The following is a 19668-nucleotide window of genomic DNA, read 5'->3' on the forward strand; positions in this document are numbered from 1 at the left end:
GCTTTTTCTTTCGTCTTTCTGGCATCGATCCTCAATGTCTCACTGTCCCTGTCCCTGACTCTCCTCCCTCCCTCTGCCCCCAGGTGGACACCCACATCCACGCTTCGTCCTGTATGAACCAGAAGCACCTTCTGCGCTTTATCAAGCGGGCCATGAAGAAGTACCCTGGGGAGATAGTCCACATGGAGCACGGGCGGGGACAGACCCTCATGGAGGTGTTTGAGAACATGAACCTGACCGCCTTCGACCTGAGTGTGGACACACTGGACATGCACGCGGTGAGGAGAGGGGAGGGGAGAAGAACATTGTTAAAGAGGGAGGGGTAAGAGATTGGGGAAGACGAGTGGAACAGTAAATGTAGTGTCACCTGTCTGTTCTCAGGACCGGAACACATTCCATCGCTTCGACAAGTTCAACGCCAAATACAACCCCATCGGAGAGTCCATCCTGAGAGAGATCTTCATCAAGACAGACAACCACATCGAGGGCAAATACTTTGGCCACATGATCAAGGTCTGAAACCAGCCCATGCTACCTTAAACAGCCAAAAAAACAGTTGTGTTTATGTGTTAGTTCATCCCACATAGTAATGTACATTCATATTAAGAAATCATTTGGTACGATTGAATAGAATGATGTTAATGTCTCTAATGTATTGTTGTTGTTGATGTTCCTTCAGGAGGTGATGGCTGACCTAGAGGAGAGTAAGTACCAGAACGTGGAACTGCGCCTGTCCATCTACGGCCGCTCCCGGGACGAGTGGGACAAGCTGGCCCAGTGGGCCGTCAAACACCAAGTCTACTCTGACAACGTGCGCTGGCTCATCCAAGTGCCCCGCCTCTTGTGAGTAGTGTCTGTACCTAATACAGCATCAACAAAGCAGTTACCCACATCTACCTTTAGTCAGCTTACCTGGATGTAAACCTCTCCTATTTGTGTCAAGTATTATGAATGAAGGTTATGAATCTGTAAATGAGGACTATGCATGAATGTGAGTGTTCCATATTATGTGCGAGTGACGTTAACCCTCCTCTGACTGTAGTGATGTGTACCGAACCAAGAAGCAGCTGGCCAACTTCCAGGAGATGATGGAGAACATCTTCATGCCTCTGTTTGAGGTCACCATCAACCCCCGCAGCCACCCTGAGCTGCACCTCTTCCTGCAGCATGTGAGGCACTCGCCCAGCAGTCCACACACACCCCAACATATCCACAAACAGACACTTCAGATGCCATTTTCAGGGCCCTACCTCCTTCATACACTCCAGGCACTGTTTTAAAGTAACTTATCGCTGTGTTGTTAGGTGGTGGGCTTTGACAGCGTGGATGACGAGTCCAAGCCGGAGCACCACATCTTCAACATGGACAGCCCCCTGCCAGCCGACTGGACAGAGGAGGACAACCCTCCCTACTCCTACTACCTCTACTACACCTACGCCAACATGACCGTGCTCAACCACCTGCGCAGGTACCAGGCTGCTTAACGAGCCTCCACACACAGACCGCTAGATCAATGTTTTAACAACAGAAAGGATGTATGAATCGCATCCAAACCTTTTAAGGATTGTTTATGAACAGGCTTTATGTTTGTTTGTGCCATGCAGGAGGCGTGGTTTCCACACGTTTGTGCTGCGCCCTCACTGCGGGGAGGCGGGACCTGTCCACCACCTGGTGTCGGGTTTCATTCTGTCAGAGAACATCTCCCATGGGCTGCTGCTCAGGAAGGTCAGTCAGCACACATGCCGTCTCCCATAGCAACACCACACTACCATGGCAGACCTCTGAAGGATTTGATTGGGTTCGATTGATTTATTAAATGAAGTTTTTGGCTTTTGGAGTTTGCTCATCTGGTTTCTTAAGTTTTAATTTAAGAGAATTCAGGAGAACTATCAAACAGTTCCCTTGAATTCCTGTAGTTGTGCATTCAACAAGATAGACTATTGTCTCTTTCCTCCTCTTGTCCCCAGGCCCCAGTGCTGCAGTACCTGTACTACCTGGCTCAGATTGGCATCGCCATGTCCCCCCTGAGCAACAACAGCTTGTTCCTCAGCTACCACCGCAACCCCCTGCCTGAGTATCTGTCCAGAGGCCTCATGGTCTCTCTGTCCACTGACGACCCCCTACAGTTCCACTTTACCAAGGTCAGTGCACAGTGGTGCTCTGTCAAGACACACACACACACACACACACACACATACACATACAGAGACACACACACACACACACACACACACACACACACACACACACACACACACACACACACACACACACACAGAGAGACACACAGGCAAAACCATCCACGCTACAACTATGTAACTATGGGAGCTGCAATAGTGAGTCAGTACAGTCAATAAGTATAATTCACTTAATGTTTATTTTGTCTTTTGTGTGTGTGTGTGTGTTTGACCTCAGGAGCCCCTGATGGAGGAGTACAGCATCGCCACACAGGTGTGGAAGCTGAGCTCCTGTGACATGTGTGAGCTGGCCAGGAACAGCGTCCTCATGAGCGGCTTCTCCCACAAGGTATCCATCCGCTTCCTCTTATCTCTCTTTTTACCCTCTTTGGTCTCTGAGCTTCCCTTTTAATTTCTCTCTTATAATGGATTAATAATGGATTTCATTCAATTAAGTTGTGCATGGCAGCCATTTTGTGCCAAGTGCTCAGCTCTGACATTCTCTCTTGTCTCCAGGCAAAGAGCTACTGGCTGGGGCCCAAATACAGCAAGGAGGGCCCTGAGAGCAACGACATCCGTCGCACCAACGTCCCAGACATCCGCGTGGCATACCGCAGTGAGACCCTGCTGGAGGAGCTCAACCTCATCACCCACGCTGTGCGCACCAAGGAGATGGACAACATCGACGAGGAGGACACCCTCTCCATGGCCGCCGTCGGGGCAGAAGGACACTAAATCAACAACCCCACCCCGACTTCTAACCCCCCCTCGGCCCCTCCCTGCATGACACTGAGGGGGTGCAGTATGAGTGGACTCCAGCTTGTTGTTTAACCTCTACCTCTTACCCCCTTATCCCCCTCCCACTAGGGAACTGGACTGTGCACTCGTCTCTCAGCTCTCTTGTACTAAAGCCAAGGATACAATGCTCCCTGAGTGTCTCCATCTCTCTGTCGGTGATGGGGGTGGTCAGTATGGAGTCATGTTCCAGTCCCCCCCTTCTCCCTCAACCCAGGTTCCCTCTTCAACTCACTCTGGTTAGCCCCTGTTTTTCCTCTCTACTTCTTTTGACTCCTCCCTATCTATCTCATTCTCACTGTGAGATTTCAATCAGCATGGTCAAGGTTGGCAGGGGTAACATCCAGTGCTTGGATTATTTTCTTTTTTTCACCTCATCTGTTCTTCAATCAGTTCCTGGATCACTTTCTCTGTTACTTTGATCTCCTGACCCTCCATATCTTCAAACCAAAACTTCTGCCCTTTGCTTTGTCATGTGACCCTGCATGGGAAAAAGGGTCCCACAGTTCAGCCTGTGATTTGTTGGCATGTTTGTACCCATCACCTGTATTACACACACACACACACACACTGCACAGTTTAGCCGTCCTGAAAGCTGCTTATCTTCCATCACACAGTCATGCTGCCTGAAGCTCATCTAGTTTAAAATCTTCACAATGAAGTAGGGAAGCAGATACAACTCAACATAAATATTATGAGGGCATTGTCCATGGGTCGCCTAACCTACACAACATGGACACACTTAAACAATGCATAGGTGAATGTTCCACACTACATTGTTCCAACACCCGTTGCGCACTGATAGGAACAGTCACATGTAACTTAGAGTTTCATGGAAACCGCGGTAACAAACTTCTAATGTATGGACGTACTGAGTTAAGAAAAATGGAGAAAGGACCAAATCTGTGTGGTCTAGAAGCAGAAGTCGTGCACAATTCCAGTCTGTCTGCTGCTGGGTATCTGATGGCTTTCATCCGTCTCTGTGCTTCCGGCAGGTTGAAGTGATTTATTCGCTAAATGAGTCCTCTCGGCCGGTCTCTCTGAATGAAATAGCAGGCAGGACATTCAGCAGAGAAACGGTAGCAGCCATCAGGGCATGGAGCTGTGTTCCTGGCTGGTCTAGTGCAAACATTCCATTAAATGAACATTAACATCAATGTTATTTTTATTTAACAAATCACATTAGTTATAGAATATGCAGACAAAAAGAGTAGATTTATACTATTCCATGATGTGTACAATATACTAAATATCTAAAAAGGATATAGGTACGTGTGTATATCTAAAGAAGAGGTACATGTGTGTATATCTAAAGAAGAGGTACATGTGTGTATATCTAAAGAAGAGGTACATGTGTGTATATCTAAAGAAGAGGTACATGTGTGTATATCTAAAGAAGAGGTACATGTGTGTATATCTAAAGAAGAGGTGTGTATATCTAAAGAAAAGATATCAGTCTGTGGTAGAGTGGATGCTTAGAGGTGTGTATGATAAGAGATGTTAAACCACAGCGTGTTTTCCAAGCACAAGAAGAATGTCAGGGAGGCTCCCCTGTCCCCTACCATTACCTCAACACTCACTGTGTCTGTGGACTGACCTCTGGGCCCACTATGTTGGTTATTAGTTATTGCATGTAGTGAGTGCCCTGTATGCACCAAACCAGACTTACCAGGTGAAGACCTTACCACTGCTAGCCTGTCACTCTCCGTTTTCATGCCCTGCTGCCACGCCTCACTCCTCATCAACAACAACCACAACACCTGTCCTCTTCAAGCTTAAGCATTTTTGCTGTCCTAACATCAAGGAACTGATACCAGGCTGCGTGCTGTATGTTAAAGTATTTATCCTTTATCTACCCAGGCCTTCCAGTGAAGTGGAAGAAGCGTTTTTAGCAATGCTCTGCTTTGACTGCATTTCCACTGTGCATCTTATGTTGTGCATGCCTGCATGGACCACTGTGTGGCCACAGGAGTGTCTGGGAAGCTGTTTAAAGTGGTCTGTAATGTGAAAAAGCAACACATGACAATCCAAGGAAGCTGAACAACTGTCATGTATGAAGTATGTGTGAAGTCAATGATTGTTGTTAGTTTGAGTTCTGCAAAACAAACTCAAATCCAGCTCATCACTATGGCAACGCTCAAACCATGCAGAGACATAGTTGCTTGGTTGTTATCAGCATCAAATGAACTCACCCCCATCACAGTCATGGTTTTCGTGGTCACCAAAACAGATGTGATCTGTACCATAGAGATCCTATTCTAATTCCTAATTCTATTTCTGTAAATTCATCCCCATCTCACCCAACGAGCGTTCTCCTCATCGGACCTCTTCTATGATTCAAACTGTGGGAGTTCTATTTGTACAGTCCTTTTATTTGCCAAGACTGTTCCAGTGGGATTACTGGGCCCTAGTTGTAAATGTTCACCATGCATTGCATACCATTACCTACCAGCCCATTTTAAAAACCTAAGTGTGACAAAAGCCCGATATATACGAGTAAATATTTTAGAAACCAGATCATTTAGGACAAGCTGAACATGGGAATGGATTTAATATATAAAGTGTATTTTTTTAAAGGCTATGGATATAAAAGGTTTATATAAACAGTATATCAATATCTAGATCACAAACTTGGTTTTGTTGCTGTAGATCATTTAAAACTGCCCTTGTTTAAGCAGAAAGATGTATTTTCTCATTATTATTGGCCTTGTCTTTCACTAGATTTACAATTGGACTCAATATTTCCATGTATATTCTTTTATTATTTAGTATTTGAATAGTTTTTCTGGTGTTTTTGTTGATTGTGTTAGGGATGTTGAACTCTGTTAAGTGTTCCATGTAAGCTTTCTCTCAGTAGAGTATTGAGTGAAGTTGATGAAGTTAACTAGGGTTATTTGGAGGGGCCTTCAGCAATGGTAGGACCCAGAGCCATAATGGGTATCCTCTCTGACATTTAACTCAGCCAGAGCTGCCTATGTAATCTGGCTGTACATTCACACCTAAACACCCACTCAAACACTGTAATCCTTCCCACAGACATACAGCCATAGACTGGAACACTGTTTCTCTTTGATTGATCCAAAGAGGGCTTTAAAAAACAAGCAACCGTTTAGTACAACTTTTGATTTGATTCTTTGAAATCGTATTTCGCAGAGAATTAGAGGATGCCTGTATGTTTTGAAGGATTTGTGATAAAGGATCAGACATCCATGTTTAGATCCAGGTGTGGCTCACTGAGGGACCCAACAACTTCGTTGACCTTACCTTTTCATTTCCATCCATCCATTTCAGATTGTCCATCAGAGTTCACAGATCTGTTCTTTCAAAACCTCTCTAACTCCTGTTGTTGATCTCCATCTGTACAATCAGTTGACTTTCTTTGCTTGTTTATAAACTACAATGCTAGGGAACCTGTTGGTCCTACTGTAGGGTACCATAGACCATACTTTGTATCAAACTTCACTAAGGACTGCCATATGTATTTCTGTTCCAATCAAAAGAGCACACAAACAAAGTTGTCAAATGCTGTTTGTTTTCTTGCACTGTGTTCAGGAGTGCAAAGAGTCTTGGGCAGTATTGATATACGGTGTGTTGTCATCACAGAACACAAACCAACTAATCAGTCAATCATCACACTGCGAGTTTTGTTTTTTGTTCAATTGATTTTCTCATTGAAAAATCACCTAGTATTCTTTTCACTTCATTATGTTTAATACAAAGAGTTTGTTGACTTGTGATGATTTTGTGCCTCCATTCATTCTTTTAGACATTTTAATGTTTTTACATGAAAGGTTCTCTGCACATGTGTTGTTCTATTATTGACATGGTTTTCATTGTCTTTCATTTGTTTAAGTCTATTGTAGTCACTATCATGACTTTAAATGAATGCCAATGTTTTACATTTCCTCAAATGCTTCTGATATGGTACATGTGTAACGTCTGAAGAATGAAATAAAGCATGTTTATTCATCTAACGTGTTGTAACTTACATCATTCATTCAGTTGTTGGCTGGTGTCATTCAGCTAAAGTCAAATAATACAAGTGATTTATGTGGATAAACAGATCCAACATTGAGAGACATGATTAGTTTACAGAGATACAGACTGACTTACTTGATGATTTTATGTCATGTGATTTACATGTCCATACATATCACTACCAAAATAAAATATATATATATCAATTGATTACATTTCAGATACATCAACAACCAGATACATAAAGTATTGTAACACTTAACATAAATTTCTACATGTATAAATGGTGACTTGAATAAACTAATCAAGATCAATCATAGAATCAAGTGGCATCAACACTGGTTTGATACAATACATATGGTAAACATATTTAAGTTAAAACAGTTGATACAGAATATATATAGAGAGGATCTGTCTTTAAGTATTGGATCTTATCAAATGCACAAATAGTATTTTTTACTAAATGTAACTAACACTAGAGCTTTGATACGTCCGCCCTACATACTTCTAACTAAACTCTGGTTACTTTGTGTTTTCAGTGGATATAATCAGAATTTTCTCTACTGCACATCGGAAATTTGTAGCTTGAAGCTCAAGGGTTGAAACTTCATGTCCCGACTCGTTTGTGACTCTCTGGTCATCTTGTCTTCTCCCGTCCTAAGGCTCTATGGGCCTTACCTCACTGGCAAGCTGGAGTGGAAAGGAAAAACAAATCACTTTGTTACCTGTCATGTACAAGAATATAAATCAACAGTTGTACTGCTAAAGACAGAGTGGTGTGGGACTTACAGCCATGGCAGACTTGATGTTCTGGAGCTGGAAGAAGACCCGCCCCCCCTCCTCAGGACACACAATCTTCAGCTCCTCTCTTGTCATCCCCAGGAGCATAGAGCCACTCAGCACACCCAGACAACGCACCGTGCTGAGAGAGAGGGAGGAATGAACAAATCATGGAAAGGAGATACAATACTTATCCTGTAATTTTCTCATGCTCACTTTAGAACTACTGTAGTCAATCACATGTATGCCTACAGAGATCAATAATCTATAGTTAATGTGATTGGGAGTTTGAGTGCTCTTACATTTTACTGAAGCCCTTGTACTCCAGCCAGGCCTTCACTTGGTCAGGCTTGGACCTCTTGGTTAGGGAGGGAGGACCACTGTTTTCCTAACAGGGGGAATAACGTCCTGATAATTACACACTAATACAGTGCACTAAACACATGGAGCTCGATTCAGACTTAGGAAATCTATTCCTTTTTTATGCGTTTTGATTGAAGCACTTCTCAGTATTTGGTATTCAGACTTACACTATATATACAAAAGTATGTGGACACCCCTTCAAATTAGTGGATTTGGGTATTTCAGCCACACCCATTGCTAACAGGTGTATAAAGCCGAGCACACTGCCATGCAATCTCCAAAGACAAACATTGGCAGTAGAATGGCCTTACTGAAGAGCTCAGTGACTTTCAATACGGCACCGTCATAGGATGCCACCTTTACAAGTCAATTCATCACATTTCTTCCCTGCACATTTGTGCCCCGGTCAACTGTAAGTGCTGTTATTATGAAGTGGAAACGTCTAGGAGCAACAATGGCTCAGCCGCGAAGTGGTAGGCCACACAAGCTCACAGAACACGACCACCGAGTGCTGAAACGTGTAGCGCGTAAAAATTGTCTGTCCTATGTTGCAACATTTACTACCGAGTTCCAAACCGCCTCTGGAAGCAACATCAGCACAAGAACTGTTTGTCGGGAGCTTCATGAATTGGGTTTCCATGGCCCAGCAGCCGCACACAAGCCGAAGATTGCCATGCGCAATGCCAAGCATTGGCTGGAGTGGTGTAAATCTCGCCGCCATTGGACTCTGGAGCAGTGGAAACGTGTTCTCTGGGGTGATGAATCACACTTCACCATCTGGCAGTCTGATGAACAAATCTTGGTTTGGCAGATGCCAGGAAAACTCTACCTGCCACAATGCACAGTGCCAACTATAAAGTTTGGTGAAGGAGGAATAATGGTCTGGGGCTGTTTTTCATGGTTTTGGCTCCTTAGTTCCAATGAAGAGAAATCTTAACGCTACAGCATACAATGCCATTCTAAACTATTCAGTGCTTCCAACTTTGTGGCAACAGTTTGGGGAAGGCCCTTTCTTATTTCAGCATGACAATGCCCCCGTGCACAAAGCGAGGTCCGTACAGAAATGGTTTGTTGAGATCAGTGTGGAAGAACTTGATTTGCCTGCACAGAGCCCTGACCTCAACCCCATCAAACACCTTTGGGATGAATTGGAACGCAGACTGCGAGCCAGGCCTAATCGCCCAACATTAGTGCCCAACCTCACTAATGCTCTTGTAGTTGAATGGCAGCAAGTCCCTGCAGCAATGTTCCAACATCTGGTGGAAAGCCTTCCCAGAAGAGTGGAGGCTGTTATAGCAGCAAAGGGGGGACCAACTCCATTTTAATGCCCATGATTTTAGAATGACTAGCAGGTGTCCACATAATTTTGGTCATGTAGTGTATCTACATGACCAAAACAAGCTTTTAGGGAGTAAAAACTGAGAAATGACCAGGAATATAATTAAAACATTCTAGAGTACATAAATCAACTAGGTAGGTTGAGCCAAATTTAATCCCGTAAATTGTGTGAACATTCGGAATAACGGCAGAGCTATTTATAGTCTAATTCACCGTGGAAAAGGGTCCGTAACACATGTCATGTTGACATGAATTATAGTTTGCTTACATATGACTGGCTTCACATTCGTCGATAAGGAAAAATAATCTAAAACATTGGTAATTACAATCCCCTTCTCCAAACGGATAAGTCATTTACCTAGCTCTTATCAATGTATACATTACAGGGCATGGAAGATGGCGTTATTTCTTTCTGAAATAGTAGATGTTTTTTCACTTGGAACTGACAGGTGCTAAACCTTATTCATGGCTCCTCGCGAGTAAAGGTGTTGGAATTATGAGGGAATTAAGTCAAGGTCAGAATAGATGTATCTGTAGACACACCTCTGCCACACCTCCATTTCTGTGATCACCTCCCCAAACTAATATCTGGCTGTCACATGCATTTCCTCATGCTTAAGACGAAGGTCAGAATACGCAGAGAGAAAGTGAATAAGGGAAAGGAAAAAGGGAATAAAGTTCCATTTACGCAGGCGTAACACGGGTCTGAGTTCCCCACATGGAGCATACACAACATAATAACACACTGGCTTTCCAGTATAAAGTGTTGCTGAGTGTTGGGGTAACTTGGGTTAGGGTTAGGGTTACTTGCCTGTTTTTCCTGCTCCTTGTCCACTGACTCCAGTATGTTGTTGGGCACAAAGCCCTGCTCCCCTCTGTTGCTCCTTACTTTCCACCATTTCTTGGACATGTCCAGTAGCTGTGGAAGCACAGAGCACACATACGCTTCTGTCAAAACCTCCTCTTGGGCGGACAGACAGACAGACAGACAGACAGACAGACAGACAGACAGACAGACAGACAGACAGACAGACAGACAGACAGACAGACAGACAGACAGACAGACAGACAGACAGACAGGCAGACAGACAGGCAGGCAGACAGGCAGGCAGGCAGGCGGCATGCAGGCAGACTTCAAAGTGCTGTTGACATGTAGTGGTGTTGATGAGGCTCACCTGAACCACTTCTCCCTTGGAGATGCTCAGCTCTCTGTTGTTCCTTGCAGTGAAGTCATACATCACACGCATGTAACTGGGGTTTGGCTCATCTGGACTGAAAACACATACATAGAACTATAGACACACACAGAACAACATGTATCCATAATGTTTCCATGGCTTTTAAATAGTTTATAATTGTTTCTTAATGCATACCGTGATGGTGGAGGCTTCCATTGGGCCGAACTCTACAGGGGAAAGTTTTGAAAGAACTTATCGAAAGAAACCTTATTGAAACTACCCAGCCTATAGAGAACTATGAGATGTAGCTCACTGGGTATTTACCTTTTCAGGGGTGGAGAATGGACTCTGACTCTGATTCTGACTCTGCTGCCTCCTCTCAGGTTCTCTCTTCTCTGGCTCTCTCCCTGGGGGAGAGTGGGTCACCTCTGGGGGCTGCCAACCATCGTAGAACTCCAGAGTGTAGGTAGGGATGTCCTCGTCATCCTCGGGCCATTTTGTACTGGTAACCCATCAGGGACATAGGAAGCCATTATCAAAATGTATGGAAGAACATTTGTATGCACAGAGCACCCCTGACTGACAGTAACTCCCCCAATTCCCTGATAGACTACTAATCACTGATTCTCACCTGGGGATGTTCCAGGCGTCTCCCAGTGACTGCCACAGCTGGTCCTCCTCAGGGGTGGCTTCCTCACTCAGCAGACGGATACACTCAGGCTCCAGCAGGGGCGCCACGATGGTGGGGGGCAGCTCCTTAGGGCAGTGGGATACCACCTGGAGGAGGGAGGGGTAGTGGAAGTGGTGGGAAACAAGCGCACAGAACTCATTGATGGGAAGTTATCATGCACTGTCAATTCATTTGCTCATATAATCAAATGGGACAGAAGGTAGGCTGTTCAAAACATAACGTTGAAAAAGATGATCATGGGTGAAGCCCTGTGTTGAAAACAAAGATGGAGTAAGCAGTAGGAGTAACTTACAAATGTCAGGGTGGAGAAGAGGCAGTGGACGAATTCCGGAGCGCTGGGATTACTAATCTTTCCATTGAGCTCCCCCTGTCACAGTAAACAGACCAAAGGTACTGGATTAAGCTCTCATATTAAATGAATAGCATTTATTAAATCATGAGTCTACAACAACAAAATAGCAGAGATATTTGAATACACACCAGAAGGTTGAACCCGTATTTGATTTTGTGGAGACAGGTTTTAAACTCCTCTGCTGGTGGCATGCCGTCAATGCCTCGGAAATGAAACAAATGGCATCAAAAAACTCAAACCTCAGACCATAGTTTTCACACTGTCATCTTGCACCTGAATATGGGATATCCCAGGGGTTAAATAATGGGTTCAGGTGGGGGAGCCAAGATTAGGTTTAAGGTTATTCCACGTTTTGGTTACCTAACCATAACCCTGACCCTAACCCTAGCTTCATGTCCACACCCCAGCTCAACCCTTACCCTATCCATTACCCTGACCCTAACCCTAGCTTCATGTCCACACCCCAGCTCAACCCTTACCCTATCCATTACCCTGACCCTAACCCTAGCTTCATGTCCACACCCCAGCTCAACCCTTACCCTATCCATTACCCTGACCCTAACCCTAGCTTCATGTCCACACCCCAGCTCAACCCTTACCCTATCCATTACCCTGACCCTAACCCTAGCTTCATGTCCACACCCCAGCTCAACCCTTACCCTATCCATTACCCTGACCCTAACCCTAGCTTCATGTCCACACCCCAGCTCAACCCTTACCCTATCCATTACCCTGACCCTAACCCTAGCTTCATGTCCACACCCCAGCTCAACCCTTAACCTATCCATAACCCTGACCCTGACCCTAGCTTCATGTCCACACCCCAGCTCAACTCTTACCCTATCCATTACCCTGACCCTGACCCTAGCTTCATGTCCACACCCCAGCTCAACCCTTACCCTATCCATAACCCTGACCCTAACCCTAGCTTCATGTCCACACCCCAGCTCAACCCTTACCCTATCCATTACCCTGACCCTAACCCTAGCTTCATGTCCACACCCCAGCTCAACCCTTACCCTATCCATTACCCTGACCCTAACCCTAGCTTCATGTCCACACCCCAGCTCAACCCTTACCCTATCCATTACCCTGACCCTAACCCTAGCTTCATGTCCACACCCCAGCTCAACCCTTACCCTATCCATTACCCTGACCCTAACCCTAGCTTCATGTCCACACCCCAGCTCAACCCTTACCCTATCCATAACCCTGACCCTAACCCTAGCTTCATGTCCACACCCCAGCTCAACCCTTACCCTATCCATAACCCTGACCCTAACCCTAGCTTCATGTCCACACCCCAGCTCAACCCTTACCCTATCCATTACCCTGACCCTAACCCTAGCTTCATGTCCACACCCCAGCTCAACCCTTACCCTATCCATTACCCTGACCCTGACCCTAACCACCATTACCCTAACACTTACTTTGGTTTATCATACCTTTATTCTACTTTTCTCTTTGGACACACAGTAGCTCTGGTTCAATGTAACCACTGGTGTAGCCTTTTTTGGAATAAGGGGAAATGCATTTCTATATCACCTTTATCCTTGTTCTTCTTCTTTTTTTTCTTTTTTGTCATCTCGGCTTTGGCTGCTGTGGCAGCGACTTGGTCCATAAACATCTCAATATCATTGAAAATATGATTCAAGATGTCCTGTGGAAAAAACAAGAAAATGTTGTACAATATTCATATGCAACCCACTAAAAGTACCTTAAGCAATCGTCCACAGTACTGCTAACATTAATAATATATTGATAGAGGCAGAGTACTGACCACATTCCTATCAGTCTCTGTGTATGGGCGTGGATGAGAGACAGGGGCTGTCTCGGGCTTGTCCTCCGTAAAGAGGGTTTGGACTGGGGTTTCCTTCCTGTGAGGAGGGGGCTCTTCTCTGGGCATGGGCGGTATAGGTATAGGATCTTCATCTATTGAACACACACATTGATAAATACAGAACTGATTTGTTTTCAAGATATTTGGCATCACCTTGACTAAAGCTATTCATCTGTCATTAACACTGGAAACAAACCCTTGACCAAATCGTCTCAGGGTTTCTTACAGTGATCTAGACAAGCTCACAACTGTAGTCCTCTTGATCAATGGTTTCCAATGACTACAGAGGTATTTTGGGTTGGAGCATGCCATTACTGACCATAGTCCGGAGCGCTCCATTGAGATGAGGGTTCTTCTGGAGGAGTCCATTCTCTCTGCTCAGGGGGTGGGCCAGTTTTCTGAAAATTCCTAACAATTTGATGGCCAGACATAACTTCTAGATTGCCCCTGCTAGAGAGGAGAAGAGGTTTACCCAGAGAAAATGAGCATATACTGTGATAACCTACAGTAAACCACCAATTTATACGCATTTGTAGACTGTTATTACCTGTTGTTGCTGTGATTGCTAACGTCATCTCTCTGGTGAGGGAGTGCTCTCTCTAGGTCCCGTTTTATGAAATCGGCCTGAAATGAATCACCAACATCCATTTAAAACCATTTTGAAACATGAGAGTAACATAATGATCATAATACAAACTGGTGACAAGCTCAGGGATAAATAACAGTCTCCTCACCCTGAGGTCCTCACACTGGAACATGAAGACACTGGTGGTCCTCTTGCTGCGGTCCTTGACGGTCGCGGTCAGCAGGGAATTGTACACACAGCTGTCCATCACAGCCTTCAGCTCCACAATGCTGCTCAGAGGCAGGGACTCCAGCTCCTCCTAAACCCCACACAAGGAGAGGGGAGAGGGGGAGAGGGGAGGATGGGGAGAAGGGAGAAGAGGGGAGGAGGGGGAGATAGTAGGTCATGAATCAGAACTGATAGATTTTTAAGCCATCTGTACATTTGAAAAGGCAAAGAGAAATGTAAAACGACAAACAGAAACCATAGCTATTACTGCCTGTATGTTGTGTACAGCCTGTATGTTGTGTTGTGTACAGTATATATGTTGTGTTGTGTACAACCTGTGTTGTGTTGTGTACAGTATGTATGTTGTGTACAGTATGTATTTTGTGTTGAGTAGAGCCTGTATGTTGTGTTGTGTACAGTATGTATTTTGTGTTGAGTACAGTATGTATGTTGTACACAGTATGTATCTTGTGTTGTGTACAGTATGTATGTTTTGTTGTGTTGTGTACAGTATGTATTTTGTGTTGAGTAGAGCCTGTATGTTGTGTTGTGTACAGTATGTACACTACCGTTCAAAAGTTTGGGGTCACTTAGAAATGTCCTTGTTTTTTAAAGAAAAGCACATTTTTTGTCCATTAAAATAACATCAAATTGATCAGAAATACAGCGTAGACATTGTTAATGTTGTAAAGGACTATTGTAGCTGGAAACGGCATAATTTTTATGGAATATCTACATAGGCGTACAGAGGCCCATTATCAGCAACCACCAATGGCACGTTGTGTTAGCTAATCCAAGTTTATCATTTTAAAATGCTAATTGATCATTAGAAAACCCTTTTGCAATTACATTAGCACATCTGAAAACTGCTGTTCTGATTAAAGAAGCAATAAAACTGGCCTTCTTTAGAATAGTTGAGTATCTGGAGCAACAGCATTCGTGGGTTCGATTACAGGCTCAAAATGGCCAAAAATAATTAACTTTCTTCTGAAACTCATCAGTCTATTCTTGTTCTGAGAAATGAAGGCTATTCCATGTAAGAAATTGCCAAGAAACTGAAGATCAATGTTTAACCATCTAGTGTTCAGCAAAATAACAACATAATGTCAAATACAGGTAGCCTAGTCAAATAATTAACATCCAATCGCATTAACCATTACTCTCTCGCGGAAACCTTCACTCTTGTGCAGACATTTAAAAACGAAACATGACAATTTGAAAAATAAGCCAGTTTTTCGAGCGAGAATAAAGACAACTTTAGAGTAGTGAGACATGTATAAAAGCAACAGATACCATTAATAAGAAGGGGCTAGAAGCGTCTTATATGGTGAGCAACTGAGTGGCTAGGACAGGCAAGCCCCATACTATTGTGGAGGACTTAATTCTTCCTGCTGCCGCAGATATGGCTGGGACAATGCTGGGGGAGAAGGCCAAAAAAACTATACAGACAATGCCTTCATCAAACAACACTGTTTCACGACGCATCTGTGACACGGCAGGAGATGTTTCGAAACAATTACCGCTTCGCATACAATCCAGTGAACTATATGCGTACAGCTGGATGAGTCAAAAGACGTGACGGGCCTGGCACAGCTCCTGGTATATGTTCGTTGTGTTTATGGGGGTCAATTAAGGAAGACATCCTCTTCTGCAAATCACTGGGAACCAGGACAACATAATAGGATATTTTTAAAGTACTGGACAGCTTTGTGACATCCAATGGACTTTGGTGGTCAAGATGTGTTGGTATCTGTACTGATGGCGCAAAAGCCATGACAGGAAGACACAGTGGAGTGGTAACGCGCGTGCAAGCAGTTGCTCCCGACGCCACTTGGGTACACTGCAGCATCCACCGAGAGGCTCTTGCTGCCAAGGGAATGCCTGACAGCTTGAAAGACGTTTTGGACACTACAGTGAAAATGGTTAACTTTGTTTAAACAAGGCCCCTGAACTCTTGTGTATTTTCTGCATTATGCAATGATATCGGCAGCGACCATGTAATGCTTTTACAACATACAGAAGTGCGCTGGTTAACAAGGGGAAAAGTATTGACACATTTTTTTTAATAAAGAGACGAGCTTATAGTTGTCTTTACTGACCACAATTTTCACTTGTCTGACCGCTTGCATGACGAGTTTCTCACACGACTGGCCTATCTGGGTGATGTTTTTTCTCACCTGAATGATCTGAATCTAGGATTACAGGGACTCTCCGCAACTATATTCAATGTGCGGGACAAAATTGAGGCTATGATTAAGAAGTTGGAGCTCTTCTCTGTCTGCATTAACAAGGGCAACACACAGGTCTTTCCATCATTGTATGATTTTTTGTGTGCAAATGAACTCAAGCTTACAGACAATGTCAAATGTGATATAGCGAAGCACCTGAGTGAGCTGGGTGCACAATTACGCAGGTACTTTCCCGAAATGGACGACACAAACAACTGGATTCGTTATCCCTTTCACGCCCTGCCTCCAGTCCACTTACCAATATCTGAACAAGACAGCCTCATCGAAATTGCAACAAGCGGCTCTGTGAAAATTTCATTTAATCAGAAGCCACTGCCAGATTTCTGGATAGGGCTGCGCTCAGAGTTTTTTTGCCTTGGCAAATTGCGCTGTAAGGACACTGATGCCCTTTGCAACCACATACCTATGTGAGAATGGATTTTTGGCCTTCACTAGCATGCAAATTAAATACAGGCACAGACTGTGTGTGGAAAATGATTTAAGACGGGGTCTCTCTCCAATACAACCCTACATTGCAGAGTTATGTGCATCCTTTCAAGCACACCCTTCTCATTAAGCTGTGGTGAGTTATTCACAATTTTTGTGGAACAAATAAGGTTTTAGATGTAAGATGGCTAAATAAAGAGCAAAATCATTGATTATTATTATATTATTATTAGTGCCCTGGTCCTATAAGAGCTCTTTGTCACTTTGTGACAAAAACTCACACTTATTCTTATGTTTAATAAATGCATCGTATAGTGTGTGTGTGTGGCAGGCTTACAATGATGGTAAAAAAACAACATTTGAGAGTGCGCTGACCCTGGTGCTAGAGGGGGTACACAGCTGGAGGTTGAATGTTTGAAGGGGTATGAGACTATAAAAGGTTTGGGAACTACTGCTCTAGAACACTTAATATCTGCTAGTGAACTATGGGTATAGCTTTGCCCGCCCAATGTTTTAGTGTCAAGTGTAAAGTGTATGCACCAACCTTGGTCTCGATGTCTGTTAGCAGCAGGTTCCCATCCCGCACCTCCAGGACCATGTCCTGCCCCCACACCCTACCCATCCCATCCAGTATATTCAGCCTGTCAACACAGTCATTCACATCACGCACCTCCCCACCATCCAGGTCACAGGTGAACAGATGCTGGAGAACAGACACAGGGTTTATACATGTATATGATATCACAGAAATAGCTGAGTACATATTGTGATCAAAGGCAGACCATTATCATGGCTAGATGATTAGCATAGTAAAATCCTCATATTGGATAAACCAAAACAATACCTCTACTCTATAGTGGAATTTGTCCATAATCTTGGTGATAGAGTCTGCATACTCCTTCCTCTGCACTGATGGGATACATGGAATGATTAACCCGTTATGCATGGTTGCTATTCACAAAACAATCTATAATAAACAATGCTTTAGGTAATCAGATTCAACTGCTCAAGGTCAATAGTCAATGTTGATGGTCATGTTTTCTCTTTACTTACTATATATTGACTTGGCACTTGGTCTGGACAGATTTGATATCTGTGATGACCGATCATCCACTGAATAGCCACTTCCAGAAGAAAATTGAGAGAAAAGCATAATATAGATTCAATTTCAGAGACAGAATATACAAGAGTTAAGAAGAGAAAGAAACATAAACGGGTTATTGCCACAATGCAAGCTCACAAGAGAACACCTACTTGGATTGGATGGACTGGACAGATCCTGCGTAACTGCTAGAGTCAAAGCCATAGGGACTGTTAGTCCTGTACATCCTTAAACACCTTGGTCACACAACTGTAACACAAGGAGACATCGATACAGTAAAGACACAAGAACACTCCGGCACAACCTCAACCACAAGAGCGTAATACAACTACTGCTGCAATTGCAACTGGTACTTAATTTCACCTTATTGGCTAGTGATAGAGTAACATAAAACACTCACCTGTGATTGTTGTTATTGTCATGACTATATTCATTTGATTTTATACAGGATGTGCTATGAATGAATAACATCAGACTCCAGAGCTGAGCTGAACCATGAGGACAAACCTTTAGTCGTCACACCGCATAAACCCTAGTGTTAATCATTCATTATGTTATTACAGGCAGTACAGCGGACTGTATGTATAGCCTAAAGACCATGTTTAGACATTTACAGTATATTAGTTATGTACGATTGCAATAGATCCCAAAGGAAACAACAACTTGAAACCAGAAACCTCAAAGCTCTGTGAACTTCTGTGATACCTTCATTTATATGACTGAGATGTGCAAACACACATGAACAGAGCAAACAACAAATCTTAATGACATTTTCCATCCACCATATTAGTTGAAACGAAAGCAACACAAGCGGCTGAAAATGTTGATATTGTTTGAAGTAAAGTCAAACATTGATCCGTTAACATTAATAAATGACAGAAGATGGTTAATCATGGTTTATTATGGGTTAGCTATGGATTTGACACCTAGCAACACATATTTTTTATCGTCAAATCCCAACCCTAATTAGGGCTAGCTATGTACATAGTTTCAAGATAAGTCAGCTTACAGCAGGTAAAGGGGGCCTATATGCTGTATAAATAAGCATTTGAGATACTCACGCACTAACTCCGCTATATTAAAAAATGGTTTAAATCAACACTGGACTCATTAGCTGATCAAACTCTTACCAGGAAAAACACTGAAAAAAAACACAGGACAACCTATGGTTTATAGATGTTACAGGTACCTTACCTGTTGTATCCGGCAATGGTTTTTCTGTGTTATTTGTTGTGGATAAATGTATTTGTCTCTTCTACTTCAAAGCCGATAGCACTCATATTTCAGGCCTGGGTTTTTATTGCGGAACAAATACTTCCAAGATTTAGTTCCACATAAAAGACAAGGGCAAAGTCCAGAGTCAAGAGCACATTGATCCAATAGAGGGACAGCACTCAATAAGGTGTTACTGCTGAGACAAATACCTTATGGGAGAAGATGCCAGAAATGTAGACGTTTATACTCAGCTCCAGGGTAGTGATTGTGGGTGTGCCTGGTATTCATGACGGCATCCCCACAGAGCAAAGGTCTCTGTCGGGGAGGGATCCTTGACTAGCCCATACAGACTCCTGTAAATCACTCCTGTTGTTAACCAGTTGTGAGTATG

The 19668-nt window shown here is 43.6% G+C and overlaps 2 protein-coding genes across 8 annotated transcripts in view; one reads left to right on the plus strand and one right to left on the minus strand.

Moving 5' to 3' along the window:
- LOC106583055 (AMP deaminase 2) overlaps positions 1–6946 on the plus strand; it is a 58912-nt gene extending 51966 nt beyond the window's left edge. For all 5 annotated transcript variants that reach the window (XM_045705356.2, XM_045705353.2, XM_045705354.2 and 2 more), the window contains 9 exons: positions 84–278; positions 382–513; positions 680–843; positions 1043–1169; positions 1305–1468; positions 1605–1725; positions 1968–2141; positions 2416–2526; positions 2694–6946. In XM_045705356.2, the coding sequence (XP_045561312.1) occupies positions 84–278; positions 382–513; positions 680–843; positions 1043–1169; positions 1305–1468; positions 1605–1725; positions 1968–2141; positions 2416–2526; positions 2694–2912 (1407 nt within the window). In that variant the 3' untranslated portion in view covers positions 2913–6946. The remainder of the gene's footprint in view (positions 1–83; positions 279–381; positions 514–679; positions 844–1042; positions 1170–1304; positions 1469–1604; positions 1726–1967; positions 2142–2415; positions 2527–2693) is intronic.
- Positions 6920–19547, minus strand: LOC106583072 (epidermal growth factor receptor kinase substrate 8-like protein 3). 3 transcript variants are annotated; one of them, XM_014166862.3, is made up of 20 exons: positions 19257–19547; positions 18215–18311; positions 18014–18084; positions 17805–17869; positions 17505–17663; positions 14227–14376; positions 14040–14116; positions 13812–13939; positions 13433–13584; positions 13198–13312; positions 11781–11854; positions 11593–11667; positions 11241–11386; positions 10934–11111; positions 10805–10836; positions 10607–10703; positions 10243–10350; positions 8033–8118; positions 7740–7872; positions 6920–7640 (listed from the first exon to the last, which is right to left on the minus strand). In XM_014166862.3, exons 2-20 carry the CDS (start codon positions 18286–18288, stop codon positions 7608–7610), a joined length of 1953 nt encoding a protein of 650 aa, XP_014022337.3. In that variant the 5' UTR covers positions 18289–18311; positions 19257–19547; the 3' UTR covers positions 6920–7607. The 3 variants fall into 3 exon arrangements, with proteins under 3 accessions (XP_014022337.3, XP_014022333.3, XP_014022336.3); XM_014166858.3 differs by having other exon boundaries at positions 13812–13942; XM_014166861.3 differs by lacking the exon at positions 19257–19547 and adding an exon at positions 18463–18723 and having other exon boundaries at positions 13812–13942.
- Positions 19548–19668: the final 121 nt, after the last annotated feature.

Source organism: Salmo salar, chromosome 22, assembly GCF_965601325.2.
Source record: "Salmo salar chromosome 22, fSalSal1, whole genome shotgun sequence".
Classification (NCBI taxonomy): Eukaryota; Metazoa; Chordata; class Actinopteri; order Salmoniformes; family Salmonidae; genus Salmo; species Salmo salar.